At 39.0% G+C, this 23,835-nt stretch overlaps 1 protein-coding gene across 1 annotated transcript in view; it reads left to right on the top strand.

Annotated features, from left to right (window-relative positions):
* The window catches only part of THSD7A (thrombospondin type 1 domain containing 7A), a 288,430-nt gene that overhangs the window by 226,820 nt on the left and 37,775 nt on the right, over positions 1-23,835 (top strand). The window contains exons 15-16 of the mRNA XM_088150654.1: positions 5,476-5,739; positions 21,627-21,805. Coding sequence (XP_088006780.1) covers positions 5,476-5,739; positions 21,627-21,805 — 443 coding nt within the window. The remainder of the gene's footprint in view (positions 1-5,475; positions 5,740-21,626; positions 21,806-23,835) is intronic.

Genomic DNA, 23,835 nt, shown 5'->3' with positions numbered 1-23,835 from the left:
AATTTCACATAAATATTCATTTTAAAGATAGCTTTTTGCCAAGACTGCTGCAAAAATTATGAAAACCAATACTAGTAAGCCAGAGAACAACAAACTGGCAACTGTGTTATACTTATGTGAGCACTGACACACAAGCATATGATCATGGAATTGCAGATGAAGTTGGAATGCTGGATATCCAATTAAGGCTAAAGGAAATGTACAGGCAACAAAATGTGACTTTCATAGGAAATTCAAGTTGATCACATTAGTCCATGAGTGGGTGGAAGGAACATTACTAAGAAACACCTTTTCCTTGGGACCATCAATTTTTCCTCACTAATGATGCTATTGGTTATTCCCCATTCTTGAGAGATGCTTAGAAAGGGCCTCAAATAATTATTCTAAATTTCAGATAAGTGCATCAGAACTAATACTAAAATTTAATATAGGTACTTTATAGTTCCCCTTCATGGATCACTGCCTTGTCGTGGCGAAGGGGCTTGCATAACTCAGTGAAGCCATGAGCTATACCGTGCAGGGCCACCCAAGACGGACAGGTCATGACAGAGAGTTCTGACAAAATGTGGTCCACTGGAGAAGGAAATGGCAACCCACTCCAGTATCCTTGCCAAGAAAACCCCATGGACAATGTCAAAAGGCTAAAAGATGTGACGCCGGAAGATGAGCCCCTCAGGTCGGAAGGTGTCCAATATGCTACTGGGGAAGAGCGGAGGGCATTTCCAAGTAGCTCCAGAAAGAGTGAAGCGGCTGGGCCAAAGCCGAAAGGACGTTCAGCTGTGGATGTATCTGGAAGCGAAAAGAAGGTCCGATGCTGTAAAGAACAATATTGTATAGGTACCTGGAATGTAAGATCTATGAACCAAGGCAAGCTGGATGTGGTCAAACATGAGATGACAAGATTGAACGTCGATATCTTGGGAATCAGCGAACTGAAATGGACGGGAATGGGTGAATTTAATTCGGGTGACCATTATATCTACTACTGTGGGCAAGAAACCCTTAGAAGAAATGGAGTTGCACTCATAGTGAATAAGAGAGTGGGAAAGGCAGTAATGGGGTACAACCTCAAAAACGACAGAATGATCTCAGTGCGTATCCAAGGCAAACCATTCAATATCACAGTCATCCAAGTCTATGCCCCAACCACTGATGCTGAAGAAGCTGAAGTTGACCGCTTCTATGAAGACCTACAACACCTTCTAGAACTAGCACCAAAAAGATGTCCTTTTCATCATAGGGGATTGGAATGCTAAAGTAGGAAGTCAAGGAGTAATCGGAATAACAGGCAAATTTGGCCTTGGAGTACAAAATGAAGCAGGGCAAAGGCTAATAGAGTTCTGTCAAGAGAACAAGCTAGTCATAGCAAACACTCTTTTCCAACAACACAAGAGACGACTCTACACATGGACGTCACCAGATGGTCAATACCGAAACCAGATTGATTATATACTTTGCAGCCAAAGATGGAGAAGCTCTATACAGACAGCAAAAACAAGACCAGGAGCTGACTGTGGCTCAGATCATGAGCTTCTTACTGCAAAATTTAGGCTTAAATTGAAGAATGTAGGGAAAACCACTAGACCACTCAGGTATGACTTAGATCATATTCCTTGTGAGTACACAGTGAAGGTGATGAATAGATTTAGAGGATTAGATTTGGTAGACAGAGTGCCTGAAGAACTATGGACGGAGGTCCGTAACATTGTACAGGAGGCAGCAACTAAAACCATCCCAAAGAAAAAGAAATGCAAGAAAGCAAAATGGCTGTCTGATGAGGCTTTACAAATAGCTGTGGAAAGAAGGAATGCGAAAAGCAAGGGTGAAAGGGAAAGATATAAGCAACTGAATGCAGATTTCCAGAGAATAGCAAGGAGAGATAAGAAGGCCTTCTTAAATGAACAATGCAAAGAAATTGAGGAAAACAATAGAATGGGGAAGACTAGAGATCTCTACAAGAAAATTGGAGATATGAAAGGAACGTTTAGTGCAAAGATGGGCATGATAAAGGACAAAAAAGGCAGGGACCTAACAGAAGCAGAAGAGATTAAGAAGAGGTGGCAAGAATACACAGAAGAACTATACAAGAAAGATCTTAATGTCCCTGATGTCCACGCTGGTGTGATCACTGACCTTGAGCCAGACATCCTAGAGAGTGAAGTCAAGTGGGCCTTAGGAAGCATTGCTAACAACAAAGCTAGTGGAGATGACAGTATTCCAGCTGAGTTATTTAAAATACTAAAAGATGATGGTGTTAAAGTGCTGCACTCAATATGCCAGCAAGTTTGGAAAACGCAACAGTGGCCACGGGATTGGAAAAGGTCAGTTTACGTTCCAATTCCAAAGAAGGGCAACGCCAAAGAATGCTCAAACTATCGCACAATTGCACTCATTTCACATGCTAGCAAGGTTATGCTCAAAATCCTACAAGCTAGGCTTCAGCAATACATGAACCGAGAACTACCGGATGTACAAGCTGGGTTTCGAAGAGGCAGAGGAACTAGAGATCAAATCGCCAACATTCGCTGGATCATGGAGAAAGCACGAGAGTTCCAGAAAAATATCTACTTCTGCTTCATTGACTATGCAAAAGCCTTTGATTGTGTGGATCACAACAAACTGTGGCAAATTCTTAAAGAGATGGGAATACCAGACCACCTTACCTATCTCCTGAGAAATCTGTATGCGGGCCAAGAAGCAACAGTTAGAACCGGTCATGGAACAACCGATTGGTTCAAAATAGGGAAAGGTGTACGACAAGGCTGTATACTGTCACCCTGCTTATTTAACCTATATGCAGAGTACATCATGAGAAATGCCAGGCTGGAAGAATCACAAGCCGGAATTAAGATTGCAGGGAGAATCATCAACAACCTCAGATATGCGGACGATACCACCCTAATGGCAGAAAGTGAAGAAGAACTAAAGAGCCTCTTGATGAGGGTGAAAGAGGAGAGTGCAAAAGCTGGCTTGAAACTCAACATTAAAAAAACTAAGATCATGGCATCTGGACCCATCAATTCCTGGCAAATAGAAGGGGTAGAAATGGAAGCAGTAACAGACTTCATTTATTTGGGCTCCAAGATCACCGCAGACGGAGACTGCAGCCATGAAATTAAAAGACGCTTGCTCCTTGGGAGGAAAGCTATGGCAAGCCTAGATAGCATATTAAAAAGCAGAGACGTCACCTTGCCGACAAAGATCCGCATAGTCAAAGCTATGGTTTTTCCAGTAGTAATGTATGGCTGTGAGAGCTGGACCATAAAGAAGGCCGAGCGCCGAAGAATTGATGCCTTTGAACTGTGGTGCTGGAGAAGACTCTTGAGAGTCCCCTGGACTGCTAGGAGGTCAAACCAGTCAATCTTAAAGGAAATCAACCCTGATTGCTCATTGGAAGGATTGATAATGAAGCTCAAGCTCAGATATTTTGGTCACCTAATGCGAAGAGAGATCTCTTTGGAGAAGACCCTGATGCTGGGAAAGATTGAAGGCAAAAGGAGAAGAGGACGGCAGAGGATGAGATGGTTAGATAGCATCACTGAAGCAATGAGCATGAAATTGAGCAAACTCAGGGAGGCAGTGAAGAACAGGAAGGCCTGGCGCAATATGGTTCATGGGGTCACGAAGAGTCGGACACGACTTAACGACTGAACAACAACAACAACAACAACTTTATAGTTAAAATAGATAACTATATATATAGTTATATCTAGTCTGATGATTTTGCCCATAGTAAGTCTACCACCATCCGTTTGGTTATGGATGTGAAAGCTGAACTGAGACTTGCTAAGTTGGGAGAAGTAGATTTGACCCAATTCTGCCCATTTGGATTTTCAATATAGCACCAACTCAGGCTGAGGAGTTGGGTGGAAATCACTGTGGTTCACAGAAAATCCAACTTGGTTACCGGAAAAACTCTCCAAATTGAGGCAAGCTATGAAGGCCCTTATTTGGAACTGTTCCTAACAGTTCCAGAGTGGAATTGTTACGATATCATCCATTCTGCTGCCCAATAGCATCCCTGACTGAATTGGCTAAGATAGTTTATTTGATATAAATCATAAAATTTAAAAAAGGCAGTTTTAACATACATGCTTATTAGGGCTGGTTCAGAATTACGTGGCTTCCAAAACAGCCATAGGACCAACACATGAGGCCATGAGGAAGATAGCCTAGATATTAGGGGAAAAGGTTAGTCATTCTGCTGTGTGGTCAGACCACTGTCTGGTGAAGCTTGGTCTCAGTGTGGCATACCCTTCAAGCAGTGGTGCCTACTTTGAATGCTTTCCTTACTGATATTCAAAGAATGCCTACTACAGTGGTACCTCTAGTTACGAACGCCCCTCCTTACGAATTTTTCAAGATACGACCAGCTCCGGCCCCAAAAATTTACCTCTACTTGCGAACTCCGCCTCTACTTACGAACCGGATCCACAGCCATTTTCCCTGCTGCCACGCGGTCACGGCTTCCTGTGGGCGAGATCGTGGTAGCAAGGAGACGTTCGGTGAGGCTTGTGTGTTTTGTGGCGTTTGGAAGGTTTTTGTGGTGTTTAGAAGGTTTTTGAGGTTTAAAAATAAAATGCATATGTTTCAGAATTGTTTAGCCGTATTTACATTGAACCTTATGAGGGAAATTTACCTCGGGGTGCAACCAAATTCGGAGGGCGGATTAGCCGTATTTACATTGAACCTTATGGGGAAATTTGCCTCGTGGTGTGACCAAATTCGGAGGGCGGATTAGCCGTATTTACATTGAACCTTATGAGAAACTTTACCTCAACTTGAGACCAACTCAAGTTGCAACCAGAGTCACGGAACGGATTAAGTTCGTAACTAGAGGTACCACTGTATTTCACTCTTTTTTTAGACATATATAATTTCTCTCCCATCTATTTTAATGTATATATTTTATATTGGCTTTGAAAAAAAACATTTTATTATTGTATTTAAACTTGATAATAAGCTGATTTAAAATATGAGAAAGCTGTATATATCTGTATCTATATCTAATCATCACGTTTTTCATCTATAACAGAGAATGAAAGCTATAATAACACCTAACGTGGCATATTGAAATTAATGGTACAATTCATCGAGACTATATTCCACCATGCAGTAGTCTTTATGGTGGCAAAGACTTAGAAAACAATACTAGCATGTCTATATATTGAACTGAATTCAGACCCTTACTGGGTTGGATTCAGTCAATTATAAGCAGACATGCTGAATCAAAGAGACTTATCTTAATAGTGTCTAGGTCAAAGCCCAATGATTTCTGTGGATCTACTCTTGAATACTACTATTAAGACTAAGTTCAATCCTTGCAGTCAAAATAATTTACTTCCAAGTAAATATATTCAAGCCGTCAAATGAATAATGCATTTTCCTCCATGGGTAATGTCATTTCAGGGTATCAACCAAATTTTATGCTGGATTCAAGAAAGCACTTTCTGAAACTCTTTCTCTACCTTCCAGGGAAAAGTAAGAAGAAAGAGAAATGCAAAAATCCTCAGCTATATCCACTGATTGAGACCCAGTTCTGCCAGTGTGACAAATACAATGCCCAGCCGGTTGGGAACTGGTCAGACTGTATTTTACCTGAGGGCAAAGTGGACATACTTATGGGAATGAAAGTTCAAGGAGACATCAAAGAGTGCGGACAAGGCTACCGTTATCAAGCCATGGCTTGTTACGATCAAAGCAGTAGACTTGTTGAAACATCCCGGTGCAACAGTCATGGTATTTAAAATACTCCTCCTCCTCCCCTATGAATTTCTTCTATATTGAATTTTTCAGTAGCTCTAATGGAAATTATGGTACTAAAATGCTTCTTATCTGATTTGTTGAAAGATGAAAGTTTAATTTATATCTGACAAAGACCAAATTATATCATTATTGTTCTCCCTCTCTCTCTCTCTCTCTCCCCTACTAAAACTCTCCTGTCTGTAATCTTCAAGTGAGCAAAACAGTGCATCATAGGGCAACAATTTTTGAACAAAGGTATTTCAAATGGGCTAACTTACAGAATGTGTCCAAAATCCAGGACCCATGACTCCCATGGGATTGAAATTTGGGAAATTTGTGGCTGCTTCAGCACTGCTGTGTTGTTGCACCGCCATGGTCAGCCCAGGTCATGTGTTTATCATGGGCGTATCCCTGACCTCTTTCCTGCCTTCCTCTGTTCCCTGTACCCAATCAGCTGGCGGCAAGGCCTGATGGGTGAGCGGTGATTGGCTGCTTTGGAACTGAGGCCAAAATTTGAAATCTCTTAATGGCATTAAGGGAAGTATGAGAAAGTGACTCGGATGCCTGCTGGTGAGGTAGGGCTGGATGGGGGCACTGGTGGTTGACAGGTGAGCCCTCTTCCTCCCTCGAACATGCCGGAATGGGGAGCAGGAGTGCAGTATTCCTTACAGTCCGTGACTCCATTTGTACCACCTTCCCCCAGCAAAGTGGCAGGAAATTCCATGGGTCAGTCAAGGAGGCAGAGAAGGCTACATGAGGGCTCTCCTGAGGGTGGTGAGGGGAGGGCAAATAGCACAAGCCTATATTATATGTGGAAAGGAAGGAGGGAGGGAGAGAGGGAGGGAGATTCCCTGCCAGCTTCCCACAAGCAAAGTCAATGGGGAAGCCAGCAGCAAGTTGCAAGTCGTTCACACTCCCACTGCTTTTTTGACCTTGGTCATTCTGTTTCTCTGTTTAGGTAAGGAAATATCTCTGAAACAATGACCCAGCAGGTCACGGTTGTCTAATATATATATCCCTCTGCTCAGTTTAAAATTCAACAAATAGCCATAGATGCTACAGATAACTACAGATGTTACAGACTCAACTGTCTGGGTCTTAGTCTATGGTCTGACCATATTGTTTTAAACTTCTTTAATATATACTTTGTATTAACTACTGAAATAAATGGGTTTTAAGTTAGGTATCACTTCCAGTGGATTTCAGTGGGCTCTAATGTCAATAATCTGGACATAATCCATTACTTTTTCTTTCTAGCAATGCCACATTTTTAGAGCAACCTCAAAATCACTTGGTTCTCCAAAGTTGTATTTTTTGAAATCAGGTGATTCCAATTTTAATATACTTTTTGTTCAAATGTCTTTGCTACTTTTCTATTATAGCTTTAATGGCAAGTTTTATTAATTTCCCATCATTCAGCTATTAATTTATGGAGTGTGTACATTTTAAATAATTGCTTATAACCATAAGCTGCTTTCAGCATATTTTTGAGAGATTTGCATTGCCCCTAATGAATTATCTGGTGTTGCTTATCGGAGTAGACCAAGGAGACCCAAATTGAGCCATGGTGTATTTGCACCATATTTGTGAATGATACAATACCTGATATATTTTCAAGATGCCCTCCTTGAATACCAGCAATTTAATATTTCAGTGTTTACATATAAAGAATGCTGGTTTTCATAGCCTTTACTATAGATGAGAAAGATGCCCAACTTTTCCAGGCTTCAGGCTGCACTGAGCTCATGAATTGCATCCTGTGATATACACTGTAAAAAAGTGGTGGGTAGATCCAGGACTAAATCTCAAACTAATTTCATGTAATTTGCATTTTATTTAATAAAAGTTAAATATACTTAATATAATTACTATTTATTCATGGTAATCTATACTGTAATTACCATGCAGCCATAACTGAGTAATTTTCCTTTTAAAAAATACAATTTAGTAACATTTTGGAGGTCTCTGGAGCAAATGGCCAAAGTTTGTAAAGGCCTAAGATCTCAGGTTGCATACTTCTCCTCCAGACCATTATGCTGGACTAACAGTTTATCCTATTCAGATAATACAGATTCATTTAAATTTCTCAAGTGAGTAGTGGTGATAAGTTCATTGATATTGCCCTTGTGGAATTTTACCAAAAGAGGCTATAACATACATAATAGTTGTTTTCTTGTGCTTCTGAACAATATTCTTCATTCCCCAATGAAGTTCTTCTTAGTACAAATATTTGTGGGGTTGTAGGCACACTCTTGTGATGTCACTGCCACTTGGAATGAGCTTTAAAATCATCTCTTGTTAAACCCTACTTTTGAAAAGAAAAAAAACCCAGCACCTTAGTTTTCAGTCTATGCCTGAAATAAATGTAAGTATAATACTTACAAATTGTTCAAAGCATGTATTGAATGTAGGCGCATCTCAAACAAGCTCCGAAATGAGAAGATTGTCTACTGAATATTTAAGGTGTGCTATACAAATAGCCACAGCAACATTAAAGATGCTCCCTTTTTGCAACCTACTGTATAGGTTGTGCCTTTATTTTCTGGTGAACTTTGATGTTGCATTGATAGTATGTATTAGGACTATGCATGAAATCAGATTTGAAGGCAAAAAGTTGCTTCAGGGCATGAATGTAGCACCTGTCTTCGATTCCTTAAAGTAGCTGTGCCTTCTCCTATGATCTTGTGCCCCAGGAAAAGATGTACTTGGTTTCAGGAGATGTAGAGAGGTGCTAAATTTGCACCTCATGCACCCTAAAGCACCTTTTTACTTTTGAAGTACTACAGAACTACACTCTACTGCAATATTTTAGTCTATCTCACCCTGGGCAAATTAGATGCCTTTTTTCCCCCTGTGGCTAATTCTAATTTTTTAGTCCAGTTCTTCCATCATATTGCTGTCTTATTCATGATTAGTAATTCACTGTATTTACAATTTTTATAAGCAACCTGTAGACATTTCGGTGGAAATCAGAACAAAGTATAAAGTTTGTGCCTGTAAAGAGAGATGACCTTATGGATACTTTGTCCCAACCTGTGAAAAGCTGTAAAGGTTATTACCTGCCTATTGAATTACACATGGAAATCAACTAGGAGACCTTGAGGATGGCAAAGAATGATGAGGTTTACTCATTTTGCCCATACCTGGTTTATGGTCTCTCGGTTCTACTCAGAACTAATTGACACTTCCATAATCTTTTGAAAGATAGCCCAGGTTCAGTGATTATCAGAGCATAAATAACTGAGAAAGAGCTTTCTCTGTCCTATAGAGTTGTAGCTGACTTACTATCCTAGGCTGGTATAAGGCTGTTCAGACTGTGTAGGCAATTTATGCCTCCAGTAATAGAAGTGGATAAATGATGCTCCTTTAGGAGGAATAGCAGCCCCCACAATACAGATTAAAAAACACATGCCTCCCATACATACAATTGCCACCAACCTCCATCTTCCACTGCACGAAGCATTAAATCAAGTCCCACTAGTATCCTGGATATCTCAAAAAAGATGGCACATGAAATTAATATATATTCTATTTTCTCAACAACTTATATCTTCAGTAGGATTTATATATCTGACCATCTGTCATTGTTCATTCAAGACTCTTTTTGCTGCTGGTGCTGGTGATGACTATTTTGGCAGAAGAGAGACAGTATTTCCATCAAATATTGAACTGAACACTTGAGATTCTGCATAGTATTTTTTTGTCATTTACTTTGTAATATCGACAAAACACTGTCAGCTGCTTGCATGATTTGTCATTCCAGTTTGAAAATAACCATGTAATTTGGAGACAATATTGGAATTGAAGACCAAGAGGGCCTTAAGTTGTATTATGGATCAGTCTGTGTTTTCAGATTCAGAGGCTGAAGAGCTTGATCAGACTGATTCTCATCCTGCACCACAGGAATTAACTGAAATGAGGGCACCCATGGAAGAGGCACTTAAGGAGAAGATACAAGTACAGGCTTAGTCAGCCGATGCAGAGTCTGAATTAGGCAAGATCTTGAGCCCAGCAACGCACCACAAATTACCAAGGAAAGAGCAAAGAAAGTCAAGGCAGAAGGGAGGGAGGGAGGGAGGGAGACTGACTGACTGACTGACTGACTGACTGACAAAATTAGTCAAGCTGGCAGTCAGGGCTATAAAAAAGGAGACTGCTTGACCAGTTCTTTGTGGCAAATTATGTTCTAATTCTCTACCTGTGATTCTGAACACCATTTTTTAAAAATGGTTCTCCTGGAAACTTAAGCAACAGGCAATGGTCTCTGGAAGGGGCAAGGTTGGCAAGATATCAGATGGCATGTCACAATTCAAGTCACACCCCTTCTGTGCATGTGTCACTGCAGGCCATTCAAAGGCATGGGGTTTGTGTGGTGATGTTTTGTCTACCATTTTGATCTTGAGACCCCTATCCTTGAGACAGTGCTGGCACAGCAAAATGAACTACTTCAATGCAGCAATAATGGATTCAAGTTACAAGAAGATAGATTTTAATTGCAGAAAAAAGGGAAAAAATCCTAACAGTAAGAGCAGGTCAACCATGGAACCAACTAGCTAGAGAGGTTCTGGGCTTCTCTTCATTGGATGTGGCCAAGTAGAAGCCAGGCAGTCATCTGTCTGGGATGGCTTATTTTGGATGCCTACACTGAACCAGGGTTTGGACTTCATAGCCTACATGGCACTTGCCAAATCTATGGCATGTTCCCTTTCAGGGCAAGCACCCAATGAATGTGTTGAAGTGCTAATGAAGTGAGTCATCATTACTTTATTGCCTTCTTGGCTGTGCAGTCATAAAGAATCTGATTATAGAATCACAGAATCTGATTATAAGAATTATTCTTCCTTTTTTAAAAAGCACATTGCTGCTACATCTGCCATGAGCTATTGCTAGAAACATATTATTCCCATTGATCTTTGTATGTCATTTTGGAATTCTCTTGACCTGCAAGGTTTTGGGAGAAGTCTCATCCTTGAGTATGTCAGTGTTTCAGATATTGAACAATTGCACCGTTCTTTTTTCCCCACAGACAGTATTCTCTAAATTTAACCTCAATTGATCCAGACTATAAATCAAGGTAATCAATTCCAGTTCAGATATAAACATGCTTTTGAAATCAGTGAATGCAAAAAACAATAAAGTTAAGATATGATCCACATGATAAATAAAACAGCCCAGTTTATAATATGTCATATTCTCTGTGAAATCATGCTTTAGACTTCTGTAGATCATTATACTGGCATGGTAGGTTAAAACTATTGTAGCAGCCTCACAGCTCTTTCCATTGTTTTGGAACCAAATGATGGCAGAACCCTTTTTATCACTGTAATTCAAGATCATGATATCTAATAGGGCCATTGGGAATTGGGGTATCTTCTCTTGTAACCCTTCTCTTGGTCAGCACTCTGATGCAACAGTGAGATTTAATGTTTTTACAGGTCATAATGCCCTTCTTAATTCATGTCAGTCTGTTTTTAAGGCCTCGGGCACATTCAACCAGTCCAGGATGGCTTGTCAGCTGCCTTATTAGTGTGAGATTATTTTCCCCTTTAGCATTAATTAAATGAGATACATTGATTTGTGCTGACTCTACAGAGTTTTGTGTGGTTGCAAGGCTTAAGCAAGGGATTAGAGGAGAGTATTGGAAAATGTTTCTACAGCAGCTGTTGGAATATCCATGTGAAGTACTGAATTTCTTATTTTATTGCTTTTGCATTTGATGGTAACTTTCAGATGCTATGAATGATTCCATATGGTTTCAGGCAACGTGCTATTGTTTACTTTGTGTATTTTTAATGTTTTAAAATGTCTTTTAATATACTATCCTGCAGCTATGAGGCAGGAAGGCAGAATGGAATAGATTTTTTTTAGTTGTTTGCTTTGCACTATACCTTAACCAATATATAAAATTATTTACCCAGTTCTGTCTAAAATTGTGAATTTTGTTGTTAGCCACATCAGATATTTTAAAAAGTTGTCTGTAAAACAAGTAAATATGCAGATAAGCCAGAACTGACAAGATGCTACTATACCTGAATGCTTAGTTAAAGAATTCCTTGTTTCTGTGTACTACAAAGCTATTAATTAGGTGGTAGCTTTTATTGGAAGTAGTGGAACACATCACTAAAAAGACATAGTATATGAAATATGTAGTAAGGATCCTCCCACATCACATCACATCCATTCATTCATTCATTCATTCATTCATTCATTCATTCATTCATTCATTCATTCATTCATTCATTCATTCATTTGATTTTTAAAGCTGTCCCCTTACTAGGCAGCTTGTATAAGGCTTATTTAAAAATTCATGTACAGCTTTTTTTTTCTTGGCAGTACATGTGAGAACTAGCAGGAAATTTTTAAAGTTTCAGTGCATCTTCAGTTTGATGTCCTTCATGCAATTCTGCTAGACTTCCAATATCAGTTTTACCATGTATGAAAAGGAGCTGAATCCAGAGTATTAGAACATGAAAGAACATAAACTGATGATGATTAAAAAGAAAAAAAATCATATTATGGCATGGAATGAGCTTAGTTGAAATGATTTGGTCATCTTTCTTTGCAGATAAAAAATTGGGTAAGTTGGAAGGGGGGAAAAATATTACTACCCTAATTACCCTTTTTGGTTATACCTTTAACTGAAAAATTTGGACCTTCATTCAGAGAAGTGGGCTTATGATTAGGGAGTTTAAATTATGTAGTACTGTTTTTTCAAGAATTCTATCCTAAGAAATCCTTCAGTTATCTTCAGATTACAACTCTAAAATTCCCAGCACCATAGTCAGAAGTGGTGAAATCTTGAAGTTGCAGTTTCAGCATGTCTGGAAAGTGGGGAATGTAGGAGGAGAAGATATTACAGTCACGTGTTTAAGAACCCCAGTTGTTAAGAGCATTTAGCAACTGTTTTGTCAAAAGATGCTGCATTTATTAAGGCAGACTTGATTGATGTAATATTCTAATATTTCAATTCACAAGAGAGATTCTGTTGCCATTTTGACTGGTGTTACCCCTTCTGACTTCTCCATGTGTCACAACCAATGACACAACCACGAGCATGAAAAACTAGGGAAGCCTTTCTTCAGGAAAGAAGAGACCAAATTGCTGTTGCAGAAGATCAGTTGCTCTGTGCCATTGAAGCCTTGGAGGCTAATCTTGAGAACAAGATAAAAGACATGCCATAGTTCAATTCATCATTTTGTGGGCTCTTGTGACAGACTCATGAATACAAATACTGTCAGGTGGATTGTAAATACCTTTGAAAGTCAAAGAAAATGCAAGAAATGGTGTCCTTGTCTAAACCCTGGAAAATCAGTTATAAGGCAAAAGATCAGCATCTTAAGCATGGGGTGCCATCATTCCCATCTTATATTTCTATAAATCTTTGTTCATAGAGGTTGATTTCAATTGTTCTTTATAAGGTTGCTGCATCTTTTCAGAATGTGTTCGGCTTTATATATGATTATGTTTGAACTATAATTTTATTTACAGTGCCCAGGTTTGCCTTTGATGAAGGAGTAGTGTAAAGATGTAAAAGATAAAACAATAGAGTGATGCTTTGTTTTCCCAAGGAAAGGTTAACGCATACTTGTTCAATTTCTTATTTTTATTATTTAGAAAAGTATCTCTTTAATGTGCTTGGATAATTGCTACTGACCTTTGCCTTTCTATTAGATGCTGGTGATAAGATGAGCCCATCTTTTGATCCTATCCAGCTTCATTAGAGGAAAGAATTATTAGTGAATGATGGTATAAAATACTTCATAGTCACTGACTAAATTGCATGAAAAGATACTCATTCGGGATGTTCTTTTATAGGTTCTGAACTGCCTCTGTTAGGTTTGTTATTGTCAAGGACATGTAAGATGTATAAGGGCAGACACATGAATTTTAGCCATGTCTCCTATTCATATATAAAGTGAGCATGCAGCTACTATATTTTGAAAAATCTGCCTCCTTTTCTGCTTATCTTACTGCACTCCATTGTTTTAAGCAATTAATTCCAAGCTTGCAACACACTACCTGTTTGTTTCATGTAAAGTACACACACACATACACATACACACACACACACACATATGCGCACGTGCAGGAATACCTCTATGTACTGTATATGACTAGGACAGATAGGTGAGTAGCTGTCTTATCACATCCCAAGTATCCCTTACTACCCTGAATGAATTATATTTTCATAGTGATATCTAGCACAGCTCATTTCTTTAAGAATATTTAAAATTGGTACATATATAAAATGGCTGATTTAATATGCAGTTGGAGGATATGGATTTTTCTTTCAAAACCTGCCTGGCCTTTATAAGCCACCCTTTCTTCTCCATTATGGCTGATTTTTTAACTAATATCCCATTTAAATTAAACTTTGCCCTTTTTTTTTTTTTTGCCTTAGTCCTTTGCTAAGCTGTCAGTGCCCTCTGTCTGCCATCTTCTTACTTGGACCTACGAACCTCCTTTCATGTCTACTTCTCTGATTCCTCTGATCTATCTCTTTTGTCCTCTCTCTGACTAACTCATTGCTGTCTATCCTTCTGATATTTCTCTTTTTCTTCTCTGTTTCAGTGGTTGCATATGTACATTTTTAGCAGAAATATGGAAGGACATTTGGCCAAATATGTGAGAGATGTATGATAACTTGAGTAGTAAATGTAAGGAATATTAGATCAGAAAGTTAGAGTTAGATGTACTTTCTATACCAATTAAGACTGACTGACTGACTGACAGACTTAAGACTTAGCCAATTTTGCAGCTGCCCAGTTTCATCATGAGGCCCAATATATGATGTCAAAGCACTACTTATGATTGCTCAGATTCTTGATGCCCTCGTGCTCCTTACTGTGCAACCCAATGCTGGTTTACTTAGAAACCAGTCCCAGTTTTAATAGTTTGCACAATCTCTACTCCCACAATCTCTTGTATGAGTCATGCTGGCTGGGGCTAATGGGAATTAGTCCAAATTCTCTGAAAGATTCCAAGGGTATCTGCAGGTGCTGTCAAAAAAGTCAAGATGACAGCCACAACCAGATGATCAAATCTTCACCCCTTTTTATGTGAGCACCACAACCCCTGCAGATGCCCTGCAGAAGTTGAAAGGAAGCAAATCAAACTGGACATTGGAAGTGTTTAGAATTTCCTCCCAAATTCTTCATGAGGGAGGGCAGAAGAGGGGAGTTAACTCATTTTAGGGGAGGTATATGTGTTTCTTTCACTTTTTTCTTTTTTCTTTTTTCTTTTAAAAAAAGGTCTTGCATACATTTTCTCACGGGAGCGCAGGGTCTGTCCACTTTGTGCTGATTTTTCTGTCTGTCAGAGATCCATACAAGATTGTGTGGCTACGTGGTAGACAATTTCTAGTAAAAATGCAAGAACAAGAAATTGTGTGTGAAGAGCTTTTTGGAAGTTAAGGAAAGAGATAAGTCTCAGCAGCCTCTTGTGGGGTAAGATATCCTTCTTCCCACCTATCACCACAAATTTTTAAAACAAATTATTTTAGTCCGGTCAAACAAGGCATTAAAATCTGCCTTTTTGTCAAGGAGCAGCAGATTTTCCAAACAAGTATGAAGGACTCCAGTAAGCAGGATCTGGCCCTGCATTAAACAACAGAGTTGACTTGCCACTGAATATAATATCAAAATTCAATATTTAACACCTATTGTTATCCTTCAAAACTGTTTAATGAGACAGTTTTATAATGGTGCATTAGAACTGCAGCCAAAACTAGTATTTCTTAGAAGTCACTACAAATCACAAAAGTATTATTTTAATTATTTAGTGAGTATATTTTGTCCCTGTTGAGAACTTTTGCAATCATACAGCATTGTCCCATCTTGGCTTTTTTGAAATTACATCAGTAGTATTTCCTTACTCCCAGATACCTGGCTTTCTGGCTCCTGATTGTTCTTGTTATTCATAGAACAAAAAAGTATCTACATAATCCTCTTGTGAGGAGGGCCTCTCCTTCTTGAGAAAACAGCAAAGCTAGTGATTAGCATGGAAGCATCAAGCATCATTGGTCATTCTCTCTGGAGTATGTTGCCTTCTTCTCTTTCATTTTCCTATAAACAAACTAATCTGAGTCTGGAATAGCAATACTGTGGTAATTAATGCAGCAGATGTGTTAATTTCTCAACAAGCAAGAAAAACAGACAGAAACTTGAGGGAAAGAAATATCTGTTGGCAGGTACTAACTTATGCAGCAGGGAAACGAAAAAGAAGCAGAGAAGCAACAGAAAGAAACTTAAAACAGCTGGAAGCTTTGCATAGGAAACAGAGTGGGCTCTGCTCTGTGACAATGTTTGAAGCAGAACATTTGAGATCTGTCCTGAAGGGGCTGCAAGACTTACACAGAACATGTAATGCTTCAGTTAAGCAGTTGCGTAGAGAGATGCCAAGTCTGCAAATTCCTGCTAATGTACTATGCTGAGCCTTTTTTGAATAGTGGAGATTTAGCTAACACAAATAAGGCCTAGGAAATAGCTGGTATATACTGATCAGTCAATCTTCAAAGATATATACTTTTTCATCTTCAGTCTCCCGTAATATTTATATAATGGATGGGATTCCATATACTTCCCATGCTGTCCTGCAGCCTGTTCATTTGAGTTTATATTGGTGTTTTTCAGCTTTGGCAGCTTTAAGATGTGTGGACTTCAACTCCCAGTATTCCCCAGCATTCATTCATTCATTCATTCATTCATTCATTCATTCATTCATTCATTCATTCATTTTTCACATTTGTCACCACCCATCTCACTGGAAGTGATTCTGGGTGATTTACAGTAAAAGAATAAATATTAATTAAAATACAATATAACAATATTTCTACAAATAATAAATATCTTCCAAGATAATGATGGTGAACTAAAAGTTATTAGCTTTGGGGATCATCTTCAAAGTGGCAGCCACCCCCAGGGTTGGTTATATCTCTTCTCATCCCACGCAAGTCAGCAGAGCCAGGTCTTCAGTTCTTTCCAAAAAACTGGGAGGGTGGAGGCCCGCCTCACCTCTGGGGGGAGAATATTCCATAGGGCAGCAGCAATGGCAGAGAAGGCTCTCCTCCTGGGCCCTGCCAGTCTTCTCCCACCAATAGGGTCTGCAACATACCCTCTCTGCCTGACCAGGTGGGACAGATCAATGTGATAGGGGTGAGATGGTCCCTCAGGTAACCTGGACCCATGCCATGTAGGGCTTTAAATGTGATAACCAACACCTTGATTGGACCCGGCAGCAAACTGGCACCCAGTGCAGCTCCTGCAGCAAAGGTGTTAGATGTGCCATCTTTGGAGCATCCAAAATTGCCCACGCAGCTGCATTGTGGACCAGCTGTAACTTCTGGATACTCTTCAAGGGTAGCCCCGTGTAGAGCACATTGCAATTGCTAGCTGGGGAATTCTAGGAGTCTACATATGTTAAAGTTGCCAAGGTTGAAAAACACTGATATAAACTGGTCATGTGATTGTATATTTGGTATACAGCTCTACAAATTCCAAATAAAATACTTGACTACATCAGATACTGTTGGCATATTAGACTATGATCCCAAAGTAATCAAGGTAGCCTTCCCTAATTGGTGCCACCCCCCCCCCACATCTCATGGACTACAATTTCCATACTTTTTACCTAACCATAATTTTCCCAAGACATATGAAGAGTGCCAGGTTGAATAAAGTAGAAACTACATATGCATATACATATTTTTCCCACTATGTGTTTCACATGACAAGCAGACTCTTTGTTTATATGCACAATCTTTCATGAGGTATGTGTTTAACTGAAACTCCTGAAAGTATTAGTTAAGCATGTATCTTGTTTTATATTGCCTTCTTCATAATCGTTTTTCATGACCGCTTGGCCACTGCTGCAATCAAACTTTGCCTCAACCTGCTGCCTCAGTCTTTATACCAGGAATGTGAGAATATCTGTATTATCAGCTAGCAGTTCCCACCTAACCTTAATATCATTACCTACCAAAGGGGTCAGATATCTGCCTCACTGAAGGACAGTTCCAACATTATCATTTCAGTGCCAACATTTTCCTTTCTGTTGTAATACTCCAGTGGTAATCCTTAAATGCTATGGACTGTATAGTATATAATTCCTCAAGCAAGTACTATAGTAATATAATGGTTTGTCTTGCAGAGCTGTTGCATGAATCACAGAACTTTTTGTTATGACGCTCCTTTTATAATAAAAGGGATGGGCAAGGTCTACATAGGGTTCCCCTGAATTTTCTCTTCTCTCCATGAGGGTCAACATTTCATGGACATAAGTATATTGCTTCATTCTGTCAACTTTGTGCCTTCTTCACCAATCTTTCCTGTAGATATCTTCTTCTGCATAAGGAATTCTATTTTTGACTACAAAAATATTGTTCTGATGTTGGACATCAGAAGTAGAAGGTATGATGTTTAATAATAGGATTTTGTATTTTACAAAAAACAAACAAATCCAAACCCAAAACCAGCCAGCTATCATTGGTGTTAGACTTGAAGGCTCCCTAGTCAGATCAACATAAATGGAACACAGGATTGTGTGAGAAATATAAGGAAGATATTGTGTGTGTGTGTGCGCGCGTGCCTTCGTGTTGACTCCTGGCAACTGCCTGGACAAATCCCTGCAGTTTTCTTGGCAAGGTTTCAGAAGTGGCTGCCATTGCCTGCTTCCTAGGGCTGAAAGAGAGTGACTGGCCCCAGGTAACCCAGCTGGCTTCATGCCCAAAGTGGAACTAGAACACACAGTCTGTAGCCTGATGCCTTAACCACTGCACCAAACTGATTCTATAAGGAAGATTGGATATAAATATGCCACATAACTAATGGCAAACAGGGAAAACGTGCATGATGTTATGAAATTAATAGCCTTGTAATGAACAGGAAGGGTAGAAATAATTAAAAATAGATCAACCTGGTTTTTCTTAAATCAAGACAGATGGAATTCAGTTCAGTTTTGACTTCTAGAAGCCCATAGAGAAATCTTTCCATTGCCTTAAGAACAGATGTGTTCATGATGGTTTTTTCCAGTTGAATTCCTTTTTCCTAGAAGCCCTTTGTTTTATAAAACTAGAGCTAAAGTAGGTGACCTACAGCATTGTTTCCTACCATCAGCTGCTTCATGTTTGAAATAGTCTATTGTGTACTGGCAGATTAGATGAGCTCTTTGCTAACCTTAGTTAATAATCCTTCTGAATGCCTTTCCCTGGATTGGATCATGATGTTGTTTGGAGGAGTGAGCATCTGTTTCAGTTCAAGGCTTTTGGCTGCACTCTAGTTCTGTTTCTGTGGTCCTGCTGACCTACAATTATATGTGTCCGCTATCCAGCCCAAGGTCGGCCGTGCGTTATCTTGTGTTGCTCTCAGCAGAGTAGTTGTTAATCACCATTTCTATGCCAGTGGGCCTTTTGGAGGCCATTGAGAAAAAAATCCACATTTTTTCTGCAGTTCTCACTGAGACTGATAAAAAAGAACTTGTTTTGAAATTTATTTTAAAGGAGAAGAGAATTAAAGTGACATTCTCGTGGGTGGAATGTGTGTATGTGAATATGATGCTTTTCTCTGTGCATGTTTTTTCTCCAGCAATCTGCTGTCTTCCTCTCTTCCCATGCGTCAATTAAAGCCGCTGGGCTTTTTCAGAGTAGAAAGTATGGATAACCTGGGAAGTTTCAAATTTATGGAAAGATGTAGCAGTAGTAGTACTCAGTCACACCTCCAACAATTAAGTAACGTCAAAAACACCATCAAGAGAAATCCGAAATAAATTCCTAAGCACTCTGAGACTAAGACAGAAGCCTCCTTCTCAGTAGAAGAAAATGTTTCAGAAATTGCAGTGCAAATTTCAGGACTGCACTAGTTCTTATACTGTAGTAGCGGGCACCTTTGATTTCAGATGCTTGTTTTCTACCACGCAGTGCTTGAATGGCATAGGACATACTTAACATGCATGAATTAACAGCCAAGTGCTATGAAGTGTGGGGTGATATATATTTGCTTCATATTATTTATTTAAGCAATTTTCCAAAGTAGGAAGCAATTTTCATCCCACTTTTCAAAAAGATTTCTTCTGAGATGCATCTCTAAATGCAACACCAACCCAGTTAAAATGAAAAGGTCTCTTATTTTTTTTTTTAAGGATTTTGTCATATGTTGAAAGGAAACAAAGTAGATCCCTGTTCTGAAGATGATGATGATGTTCAGCAGAGGAAGTGCCACCACTGTCAAAAGCTGCTCATGGCCACTTGGACAATCTCAAAAGGCAGAGGCATTGAGAACCTCCTAAGGAAAAAAAATAATGTAGTAGATGATCATTCAGATATCTAAACTCTATGGCACTGGCTCAGAAAAGAGAATAAATTTTCACCTGCAACAAAATGTTGCTATATCTCCTCAACCCAGAGTGCACATTATAGGAGTTTGAAGCTGGAAATTCCAGTCCTCCCTCTTTCTTTCTTTCTTTCTTTCTTTCTTTCTTTCTTTCTTTCTTTCTTTCTTTCTTTCTTTCTTTCTTTCTTTCTTTCTTTCTTTCTTTCTTCACTGCCGACTGATACTCAACATTTTGTTGTTGGTGAACTTGGCTGTTCCTCTTAGAACTGTTTTTGCTAGTTTATTATTATTAAACTTATTATTAAACTTTGGCAAATATTGAGGTTCCCTGGAGCATGCTGATACCTCCCCTTGGTTTCTCAGATGTTCTCTTTTAGCTTCTAATATGGTCAGTAATTATCACCTGTTCAGGCTATTAGGGACAGTATATTTTTATTTACCCATACCTAAAGCAACATCTTAGTATAAATATGCATACATTTCAAAAATAATGGGTAAGACAAGAATTTAGAGTCTCATGAAAAAACAGGCTTGTTTGATCATTCTAAGGCCCACTGCTTAGCTGAGTAGTATTACCATCACCTTTAAAAACTTTGTCAATTGAAGCAAACCACTTGCTAATCCTTCAAAGGAATTACTCTCTGTCTAATGCATAGGACAGATGGCTGTTAATCTGCAGCTCCTGGATGTGGTAGATCAATCTCTCTTTACAGTCTGAATAGTGCATGTAAAGTGTGAAAGTTCACTAGCTTCAAGAAGATCAAGCAGATTTAGATGAGTGAGTAGGTAAATGCATGTCATTGATAACCCTCTCGAGTGGGAAGAGCAGTAAGGTGGGACAGCAACCTAACTTGTAAGATATTTTTATTCACATGTTGCTGTGGAGAGTGGGAGTGATGTAATGAGAGGCAGGGTGTCAATTACATTCCAGCTGTCAGAAAAAGCAGAATTATAGATATTAGATGAGCATGAATTCTAATAAGATACCATGCAGGTGCCCAGATTTTACTTTGGAATTGTCTCTGGAGGTGTGTATCAGCTTCTCCACTGAATTTTAATACAGCTCTAATGATGAAGGAATTTCTGCACTAAGAAACCCCTGTCAAATTAGAGTTTGGATCCTGAAACCACAGTGGATGGGAGGTTTTGACAGCTGTAGCCCCAGCACGTCAGAGGGCATCAGGCTGGGAAAGCTGCTGAAAACAAACTGTCAGTTGGACAGGGAGGAAGCACTTGTGTATCTCTTAGAAGTCTAGAAGCTGGTGTCATCCAATGACAGTGTTTGGAAGTAGATGCAGAACATTAGGGAATTAGTTGCTATAAGCTGATGACGACTAGGTTAAATGACTATAAGAGGGTTTGGCAAACTTGCAGAGGTTTGTTATTAGCCAATGAAATAAAAGCTTCATGTTCCACATGCTGCTAAAGTCAACATCAAGAGAGGACAGTTACTTTTATGCACAGCTTCTGTGTTTCCGGGAAGCACCCACTTGGGAAAAAGAATGTGGTATTAGATGGACATGTTTTGAACTTGTGTTTTCATTTCTCTTCATTCAGGGTACATTGAGGAGGCCTGCATCATTCCATGTCCATCAGACTGCAAGCTCAGTGAGTGGTCCAACTGGTCTCGCTGTAGCAAATCCTGTGGGAGTGGGGTGAAAGTCAGGTCTAAATGGCTCCGGGAGAAGCCTTACAATGGTGGAAGGCCCTGCCCTAAGTTGGATCATGTCAATCAGGTAAATGATCTCTAATTCCTCATCATCAGTATTCCCTTTCCAAGAATGAGGCTTGCTTCTCACTGAAATATCTACATAGGATCATACTGTATGAAACAACCAACAGAGAACAAATTATTTTTATTGCCTAGACCAAGGGAATATCTCTTCTCCTTTTTGATGTTAACAGAGATGGCACGCTTGTTGGTTTATATTAGAGCTGCAAATCATTTAGATTAATCAATGTTTTGTCTAATTCAGTGTTTCTCAACCTTGGCAACTTGAAGATGTGTGGAGTGGCTGGGCAATTCTGGGACTTGAAGTCCACACATCTTCAAGTTGCCAAGGTTGAGAAACAGTGGTCTAATTGAACAACTAAAAAGGACTTTCTCAAGCAGAACAAAATATAGATCCAAAATATGTATATTTAATACATAAAAGCTGAAGATGGTATCCTTCCATTATTATCACCCCAAAGTAAATATAGCTTCTGAGATTATTCTTACTAATGCACCATTTAAAACACTGCCTTTCATGATCAGTGCTATTGTTCTATGCAGATAAAATTAAATGGTGCATTAAAACTTATTAATTAACTAATGCTCATTTAACTACAGTTGATGGGACAGCCCTCCTTTATACCAGTTCACTGCCATTCTAAGGAAACTTGATTTTAATTGGCTTGAGAGTTTATTTTTGTTTGAAATAATATGTGTATGTGTGTGTAAGAGAGAAAGAAAAAAGAAATCTGATGGCTAAACACAGGAAAATGATAGTGCTATGCTGAATTTCCAAGTGATGCTTATACAAGCCAAATGAATAAATGAATAAATGAATAAATAAAAAAACTCTAGATTGGACCCTAGTTTAGGTTCTTGTAACAGATTCCCTGAGTAAGTTACTCATAACATAGTTAAAATGTGTAAGCATGGCAGTAGCATTCCTCCTTGTACAAAACTATTGAATAGGAGAAAGCCGCCTTTGTGCTTCTTCTCAGTCTTCTTTTATGTCCATCTTGAATGTTGATTAATTTGCATATTGTTCAGCAAGTGAAATGGCCAAGTTTATACTTCCATAAATTCCCTTTCACATGGGATGTAAACAGAGGAGGCACTGTTGGCCGTTGGTTAAATGCCTTTGTGTTGACATTTTGTGGGCTGAGAAGGAAATGGCTTCCTGATTTGATTTTCCACTTAAGAGAATGTAATTACTTCTAGTTTAGAAAATAGTAAGTGTTGAACTAAAATTAATAAACCAACACTGTAATTCAATGTAATATGAAACACAATTGAGTGTGAAAGCTCAATTTGAAGCCATCCAAAAGTGAGATGGTGTGGAGAGAGAAATATTTTAATAAAGTGACTTGAAATAAATGTTCTACTTTCAAACTACTTCAAAGTATAGTTCAAAACATGCAAGATACCAAAGTAATGAACAATTAGATGGGCAAATTCTGAAGCTTCTGAGGTTTATTTCTACAACTCTACTGCCCTCCTGTGGCAGAAGAGTGTTTGTTATATGTTTAGATTTACTTTTTTATTAGAAAGGTTCATCCAGATCAGCCTTCCCAAACTTAATGCTCTCCAGATGCATTTGACTTCAACTCTCAATTCCCAGATAGGATCAGCCAGTGGCTGTACTGAATCAGGATCGTAGGTGTTGAAATCCAACAGATCTGGAGAGTATCTGAAGGCTGATCCAGATTAGTGTTTTAGTCTCTCATTGTTCTAATGTTTAAGTGTTTCCCCAGAGTTTATACTTAGATATCTGAGAGTTGCAATTTGCTTTTATTCCTGTTATTTTACAATACATTGACATAATTGCCTATACTGTAATTTATACTGAAAACATACCATTTAGTGAAAGTAATGCAAGATGGGATTCAAAATGGATTTTAGCAAGGAAGTGGTTATGGGCACCTTTGTTTGGGACAAAAGGATGGTTAAATGAAATGAATGAAGTATCTAGGTGAATGGGGGTAATTCACACCCACAGATTCATCACCTAGAATGTTTCAGTGAGAAGAGCCAGGACAGTGGCTACAATGAAGA

This window comes from Python bivittatus, unplaced genomic scaffold (assembly GCF_059951505.1).
Source record: "Python bivittatus isolate LINGU-HERP-01145 unplaced genomic scaffold, Pbiv_v1 ctg000610_np1212, whole genome shotgun sequence".
Classification (NCBI taxonomy): Eukaryota; Metazoa; Chordata; class Lepidosauria; order Squamata; family Pythonidae; genus Python; species Python bivittatus.
The sequence above is the reverse complement of the archived record's forward strand: the minus strand, read 5'-3'. Positions and strand labels throughout refer to the sequence as shown.